Source organism: Sapajus apella, unplaced genomic scaffold, assembly GCF_009761245.1.
Source record: "Sapajus apella isolate SASKATOON/1434 unplaced genomic scaffold, GSC_monkey_1.0 scaffold6, whole genome shotgun sequence".
Lineage (NCBI taxonomy): Eukaryota > Metazoa > Chordata > Mammalia > Primates > Cebidae > Sapajus > Sapajus apella.
The window spans coordinates 41,366,406-41,374,911 of record NW_022436946.1 but is presented as its reverse complement, the minus strand read 5'-3'; the positions used below and the strand labels follow the sequence as shown (position 1 = coordinate 41,374,911).

The window sequence follows — 8,506 nt, the reverse complement described above, 5'->3', positions numbered from 1 at the left end:
TTTTTTTTTTTTTTTTTTGAGACAGAGTTTCGCTCTTGTTACCCAGGCTGGAGTGCAATGGGGCGATCTCGGCTCACCGCAACCTCTGCCTCCTGGGTTCAGGCAATTCTCCTGCCTCAGCCTCCTGAGTAGCTGGGATTACAGGCACGCGCCACCATGCCCAGCTCATTTTTTGTAGTTTTAGTAGAGACGGGGTTTCACCATGTTGACCAGGATGGTCTCGATCTGTTGACCTCGTGATCCACCCGCCTTGGCCTCCCAAAGTGCTGGGATTACAGGTGTGAGCCACCCCGCCCGGCCGGAAAGAAAGCTTTATCTAAAAATTTGGATTCAACAGAAAAGAATGTTAACTCTGGCTCATGAGCATAACCTCCTCTAGGCCCCACAGGAAGAAATTCAGAACCAAGAGCAGTGGTCAGAATTCAGTCCTCAGTTCCCTTTTATTCGAGGTCTGTGTGCCAGCGGATCCATTTGGTAGGGGTTGGAATTTCTGAGAAACAACTCAATGACATATATTAAGCTGTTATCTTTAGTTTCTTTAGGGAACATCCCTAACTTCCTTGGCCATTATTTTGAGCTACTATTATCTTTTTGCTTATCAAGTGGCTTATTTACTTCTCAGGGCTAGCTAGGTATCTGGAATTTCCCTTGAAGGAATTCCAGATTTTTCTTTATGTCTACATTGTGGGTGGGTGGGGGGGCATGGCAGGCCTTAAGAGAGATCCCTGCTTCTTTTAAAGGGCACAAGCTGTGGTGGTAGGATGAGGAAGGAGAGGAGAAATGGATTAGAGAGTATTTCACATACAAAATTGAGTAGCATTGATGATTCATTGGCTGAGAACCTGATTGAAGAGTGAATAGGATTGTGGGAGGGAGAGGAATAAATCAGTAATCACCCTGAGGTTTTTCACTTGGTTGACTCCAGAAATCTAAAAGAGAGGGTAGAGAAGAACGTTTTTCTCTGGTTGTGAGATTCTCAAATCCTGTAACACTAACTGGGTATTTCAACAGTTCAATTCTGACACTCTTTATTTGGAGTGAGCATTACATCTCACAAGTAAGAGGGCTTAGTCCCACAGAATGCCTCCAGTTCACCTGCCAGCTACAAATGGGATGCCCAGGCTACCCACATATCTACGTGGTGACTGCAAATTTGGGAATTTCCATAACCTTCTTTCCCTTTAGATCCAATAATTTGCTAGAATAGCTCACAGAACTCAGGGAAAAATTTTGCTTATGTTTACTGGTTTATTATAAAGGATATAACTCAGGAAGCCCAGTGGAAGAGATGCCTAGGGGGATACCTAGGAGGTGAATGCACCTAGATGTGTCCACCAACCAGAAGCTGTCCAAGTCTCCTTGAGTGTTTACAGAGCTCAATCTCTAGCCCCACCTTCCTGCGGTCAGTGTGTGGGGAAGAAAGTTCCAACCTTCTACCCACTTCGTCCTTCTGGCTACCAGCCCCACCCTAGCGTCACCTACTAACATGAACTCAGGTGTGATGCAATGAATAACAGAAAACACTCCTATTGCTCAGGAAATTCCAAGGGTTTTAGGAACTCTGTACCAAGAACCAGGGACAAAGATTAAATGTATTTCTTATTATGCCACACTGGCAAATATCTCAAATTGCTGGAAACATTTAGGGAACTCTCAACTTGCATCTCCAGCTTTAACATTGAACCCCAAGCCTCATCCTGGTGCTGTGAGGCCCAGTGTTCCAGGAGACCCTTAGATTCTCTTTTGGAGGCCTTAAGCACCTATATCAGTTAGGGTACAACTTGGGCTTCTATAACAGAGACCCCAATTATACACTACTTTAAAAGCAAGGTAGAAGTTTATTATTCCCTTTTTGTTTCTTTTGGAGAGAGAGTCTTGCTCTATTGCCCGGGCTGGAGTGCAGTGGTGTGCTCATAGCTCACTGCAGCCTCAAACTCCTAGGCTCAAGTCGTTCCTCCACCTCAGCCTCCCCAAGTAGCTGGGACTACAGGCATATGCTAATTTTAAGCCCGACTAATTAAAAAATTTTTTTTTTAAAATAATTTGTTATTTTTACTAGGGACGAGACCCCACTATGTTGCCCAGGCTGGTCTCGAACTCCTGAAGCTCAAGTGATCTGCCCACCTTGGCCTCCCAAAGTTCTAGGATTACAGGTGTGAGCCACTATGCCTGGCCAGAAGTTTATTATTCTTTTACATAAAAATCCAGGTAGGCAATCCAGAGCTGGTTTGGCAGTTCAGCATTGTTGGAGAACCAGGCTTTGTGTATCTTGTTGCTCTGCTTTACTCAACATTCTGTGTGCATCTCATTGCCTCCTCCAGCTGCAGTCATTACACTTTTACTCCAGTTAGAGAGAAGGGAGGAAAAGGAAGTCAGGAGGATATGCCCTTTTTGTTTAACGGTGTATATCTGAACTACACACATTTCTGCTCACAATCCATTGGTTAGAACCTGCTCACATGGCCATACCTGACTGCAAGAGAGACCAGGAGATGTAATACATATCTGGGCAGCCATGCATTCAGCTAAAATTTCTACTTAGAAAGGGAGTACAGATAATGGAAAACAGCCATCCCTGTCTCCAACATTAGTAGTATATTTAAGGACTTTTTCCCCTCTTTTGGGGAAACATGGAACTAACATTGTGACTGTTAATTCTTTTTGCTAAAGTAATTTTTATGTTATTGTGACAAAGGAAACGTGATGTTCAATGAAATGAATAAAACACTGGCAGAGTACCTTTGGGAAATCTTGTTCTGAAAAATATGCCAGGTTGCTGCTGTTTATTGTGGCTTCTAAACAGTAGGGAAGGAGTTAGCTGCTCATTAAACCTGCCCCAGATAAGGAATGAAATTACAGTTGGACCTCGCCACAATCATTTCTCTCCCAGGAGAGGCTAAAAATAGAATCAGAACACCATCCTGCTTTGAAGCAGGCACTCTTGCTGTGTCTCAGCTCTGTGTCCAACCCCCTAAAGGTTATGGAAAAGGGAAAAAGATCTTAGAAGCAGAGGGCTGAAATTGATACTGTAATATCTGAATGTTGTGTTGTCTTTGGGTAGAGAATTAAGGAGCAGTGGAAAACCCTTGGGACTAATCTTGAAGTCTCTGCCTTGGTGCTTAAGAACTAGAATTAGGGCTAACTCAAAGAAAGGCAGCTCCCTTGCTTTGGGAAGGAGATGAGGAACCCAGGTGGCTCCTTTAGTGGACTGGAAGCAAAGTAGAAGCTGTAGTAGGAATAGGCTTTCTGGAAGAGAGGTTACAATTATAGTTTAGGGATTTGGGGTTTATTTCCTTTTGTTAAAATAAAACAATTAGAAATATATTCATTGTTTAAATTTTTTTTTTGAGACTGAGTCTCTCTCTGTCACCCAGGCTGGAATACAGTGGCACAATCTCTGCTCACTTCAGCCACTGCCTACTGAGTTCGAGCAATTCTCATGGCTCAGCCTCCCAACTAGCTGGAATTACAAACATTCACCACCATGCCTGGCTAATTTTTTTTGTAGTTTTAGTAGAGATGCGATTTCACCATTTGGCCAGGCTGGCCTTGAATTCCTGACCTCAAGTAATGCCCCTGCCTCGGTCTCCCAAAGTGTTGGGATTACAGACGTGAGCCACTGTGCCTGGCTTAAGATGTGTTTTATGTTATTTTTATCAAAATGACATTTACAAAACTGCTCAAATAGATACACTAATAACTAGTTAAAAGTTTGAATGTAACCCTTAAGAAACATGTAGAGCACTGTGAAATGTATTTAAGAAAGTCTAAAATTTTATATGTTTTTGTTTATAGCCTATACAGTTCAGACATTTGAGAACATGACCCCAACTGCCACTTCAGAGACTTATTTGAAAGCTTTGGCTGTTTGTCATGGACCTCTGGACCACTATGATTTTCTGATCAGAGCTCATGAGCTAAAGGATGATGAACATCAAAGAAGAGTCATACAGTCTTTGCAGAAATTACATGAGGACCTTAAAGGATACAATATAGAAACAGAAGGCCTTTTTTCAAAGGTGAGGCTTATATGATATGAAAGATTAAATAGTTAAAAGTATAAGCATTTTCTAAAATGGATGCAATACAGTAAGGCACAGCCATGAAACACTGAAAAATTTCCACCAGTTCCTTTACACAAATTCTGTCGGATCCCCTTTCCTGGCCTTTTGATGTTCCATAGCTATCTTTTGCCTTCAGGGATTTCGATAGCTTCATATTTAGGTATTTAAAAAATGCAGTCCAGTCTAAATAAAAACTTCTATGGAAATCAAAGCTTTCCCTTTCCTCTAGCTCAGGCCTCATCCAGGGATCAGCAGTGGAAAAGGAAGAGTGATGTGTTCTTTCCCTTTTCTTCCTCCTTCTTTCTCTGTTTGCCTGACTTCTCCAGGGTCAGAAGGAGAAGAATGAAAGATTAGAGTGAAGCAGCAGTCTTAAGTGACTAGTTTGTTATTGGGGGCTTTGTATGGTAGATGCTGACATGCTAGCTCTTTGTTGAGGGGCTTACTGGTGGGTTCTTCAAGACTCCCATGGAGACCTCCACACTTCCCTAATCTTTGACTAACCTCTTACAACTCTGGGGAAGCAACTCACAACCCCGCATTCTGCTGACACCACCTTGCCCTTGCCCTTAGCCTTCTTGGCTGAGGTCCTTTCAGTACATTTCTTTTTTTTTTTTTTTTGAGACAGGATCTTGCTCTGTCGACTAGGCTGGAGTGCAGTGGCGTGATGTCTTGGCTCATGGCAACCTTCACCTCCTGGGTTCAAGCAATTCTCCCATCTCAGTCTTCCAAGTAACTGGGTTATAAGCGTGCACCACCATACTTGGCTAATTTTTGTATTTTTAGTAGAGATGGAGTTTTACCATGTTGCTCAGGCCGGTCTTGAACTCCTGACCTCAAGTGATCTACCCGTCTCGGCCTCCCAAAGTGCTGGGATTACAGGTGTGAGCCACCACGCCCAGCCTGGGACATTTCTTGTTAGGTCATCTTTTATGGTGCCTGTAAAAGCCACAGGAAGCATAACATCTCCTTTTTCCACCCATTTCTCCATGGGCAGCTTCAGTCAGCCTCCTGTCCTCAGACTTCTGCAAGTAAGAAGCAGGTACTAGTTTCTGTCTTTGTCATGAATATCCCCTTTCTCCTGGGGATATATGTCAAGTTCTCCTATGAACTCTTCACACGCTGCTCTGGCAGCTGCTTATGCATTTTCTTACCTAGGCAAGCATCCAGCTGGGGAGAGCAATGTCTATCTCAGTTTATATTCTGTCCTCATCTCTTTGGATGCTTCTCTTGGGAACCCCTCGTATTTGTAATGAGATAGCTGAAGGGAACACCACGGCACTCTACCCAGCTAACAGCTTTCTACCTTTATCACTCTCTTCAGTTTCACTTTGGTTTCAGGGCTGTTTTGCCTTTTTTTTTTTTTTTTTTTTTTTTTTTTAAAAAAAAAAGAAAACCTAATTCCTGCGTGGATGTGACCCTAATTCCTGCATGGATGTGACTAGTATGCCTATTTGTATTGATTGACTGACTGATTGATTGATAGATTCTTGCTCTGTTGCCCAGGCTGGAGAGCAGTGGTGCAATCTTGGCTCACTGCAACCTCCACCTCCTGAGTTCAAGGAGTTCTCCTGCTTCAGCCTCCTGAGTAGCTGGGATTACAGGCACCCACCACTATACCCAGCTAATTTTTGGATTTTTAGTAGAGATGGAGTTTTGTCTTGTTGGCCAGGCTGATTTCGAATGACCTCAGGTAATCTGCCCACCTTGGCCTCAGTCTCCTGAGTAGCTGGGACTACAGGCACGCCTGAGCCAAATTATAGTCCCAGCCTGGGCAAAAATACAAAAATTAGCCAGGCGTGGTGGCAGCCATTTGTAATCCCAGCTGCTCAGGAGGCTGAGGCAGAAGAATCGCTTGAACCCAGGAGGTGGAGGTTACAGTGGGCCAAGATAATGCTACTACATTCTAGCCTGGGTGACAGAGTGAGACTCTGTCTTAAAAAAAAAAGAATGAGGGCCAGGCGTGGTGACCAAACCTATAATCCTAGCACTTTGGGAGGCCAAGGTGAAAGGAGAGCTTGAGGCCAGAAGTTTGAGATCAGCCTGGGCAATATAGGGAGACCCTGTCTCTACAATACAAATGAAAAACAAACAAACAAAAAGGAATGAAAATAATTTTACTTTTTAAAAAAGCTCCTGAGAGTATAATTAGTTTTATTTTTATGTAAAGAAAATGTCTTCCCATTGTGTTAACACTATTAGTTGAAAGAAATAGAGATTCATTTAGATTGCAGAAAGAAATGGAGATTTAGAATAAGATTATACAAGAACATAGCAATGAAAGACATCTCCATTACACAGCTAGGCCTTACAGTGCTCTGCCGTTCATGTCATTCATTGTCTTGGTCCACTTGGGCTGCTATAATAAAATACCATAAACTGGGTAGCTTATAAACAACAGAAAATTATTTCTTGTAGTTCTGGGTGCTGGGAAGGCCAAGATCAAAGTGCTGGCAAATTCAGTGTCTGGTGAGTGCCTGCTTAACTATTCATGGGCAGCTGTCTTTTTACTGTGTCCTCACATGGCTGAAGGAACAAATGAGCTCCCTGAGGCCTCTTTTGTACGGGCACTAATCCCACCGAGGAGGGCTCTGTTCTCATGACCTCATCACCTTCCAAAGATCCTACCTCCTAAGAGCCTCACTTTGGGGGCTAGGACTTCAACATTTGAATTTTGGGGTGATCCAAACATTGAGATCATAGCACCCACTTACTTTGTTGTTCCTTTCCTCTCATGTCTGCTTCCACTTCTGTTCACTCTACCAACTTCCTTTTTTTGTTGTTGTTTTTTTGAGACAGAGTCTTGCTGGAGTGCAATGGCATGATCTCAGCTTACTGCAACCTCTGCCTCCTGGGTTCATGCGATTCTCCTGCCTCAGCCTCCCCGAGTAGCTGGGATTACAGGTGCATACCACCACACTCAGCTAATTTTTTGTGTTTTTAGTAGAGACGGGGTTTCACTATGTTGGCCAGTCTGGTCTTGAACTCCTGACCTTGTGATCCATCCACCTCACCCTCCCAAAGTGTAGAGATTACAGGTATGAGCCACCACACCTGGGCCCAACTTTTTAATTCTCTCTCTGTGTCTGTAGTTTAAATTCCTGAGTAAGGATCTCATAGGCCAACCAATGACTTCATCCCTGTTTGGGTAGAGCTTTCACATTGGGTTTCTTAGAGGTCATTAACCAGCGTAAAGATTGGCGCTCCAGTTATTGTCCCATGCAGGGCTGCTCTCCTGAGCATGGCAGTTGCTCTCAGAAGTGGACTGTGTGGCAGGCACCATGAGTGACCAGTCCAGCATAATGGATATAGGTAATGAGGAATTATTCCTTTTGATGACCAACTTCTTTTTCCCATATTTCTCAAAGTTTATAGGTGAGTAAAGAACCAAAAAGTTTGAAACATATAGACTGCTTATGTACTGCATGTCTAGTTATATGTGATATATATATAGAGATATATTTGCATATAGTATATAAACCATAATGTATAAAACTCTGTAATTATATAGGTTGTTATACAGATGGGCTTCCAAGTAAAATAACAATTTGGTTATGTGGCCTAGTCGGGAAACAACATGTACTCAACTGGATATTTTGGTTATCTGAGACTTGAACTGCTTTCCTGAATTTCGTATCTTGCTCCCTTTCTAGTCCTCTTCCTTTTGGAAATATATTCCTTTTTTTTTTTTTGAGACAGGGTCTCACTCTGTTGCCTAGCTGGAATGCAGTAATGCAATCATGGCTCACTGTAGCCTCGACCTCCCAGGCTCAGACAAATCCCACACCTCAGCCTCCCCAGTAGCTGGGACTACAGGTGTGTGCCAACACACCCAGCTAATTTTTTTTTTTTTTTTAATAGAGATGGGATTTTGCCATGTTATCCAGGCTGGTCTTGAACTCCTGGGCTCAAGTGATCTGTCTGCCTGGGCCTCCTGGAATAATATTCCTTTTATCCCTCCTCACTACTCTGTAGCATCCCTAGGGCTCATCTTATAGTGGTTGGTGAACTCCCATCCAATCACAAGTATCCTGTAATTATTAACTTTTTTGATTGCTGATTCAACAACGGTGGTTTTTTAAACATTCATGGGCTCTTCTTAAGGGCACTTTTCCATACTTTCACCTTCGATATATGAATTGGCTATGATGGACCAGCTAGTAAATAACCTGGTTTTTATTAGGTAGTTGAAATCTAATGTAAGTGAAAGATTTGATATATCAGGTAGAGTTTCAAATGTGTCTAGTAAAAGATCCTATTTGTTAAATCCTAGCGCATGTGAGTAAATGTTTAGTAGGTAGAGCAATAACTCTTTCTAATAGTATTTGTCCCTCCCTTCCTTCCTTCCTCCCTCCCTCCCTCCCTCCCTCTTTCCCTTCCACTCTTTCTTCCTCCCTTCCTCTCTCCTTCCTTCCCTCCCTCCCTCCCTCCTTCCCTCCCTCCTT

General features: G+C 43.0%; 1 protein-coding gene across 2 annotated transcripts in view; it reads left to right on the top strand.

Moving 5' to 3' along the window:
* AFG1L (AFG1 like ATPase) overlaps nt 1–8,506 on the top strand; it is a 221,210-nt gene that overhangs the window by 28,978 nt on the left and 183,726 nt on the right. For both annotated transcript variants that reach the window (XM_032275100.1, XM_032275099.1), the window contains exon 2: nt 3,796–4,019. In XM_032275100.1, the coding sequence (XP_032130991.1) occupies nt 3,796–4,019 (224 nt within the window). The remainder of the gene's footprint in view (nt 1–3,795; nt 4,020–8,506) is intronic.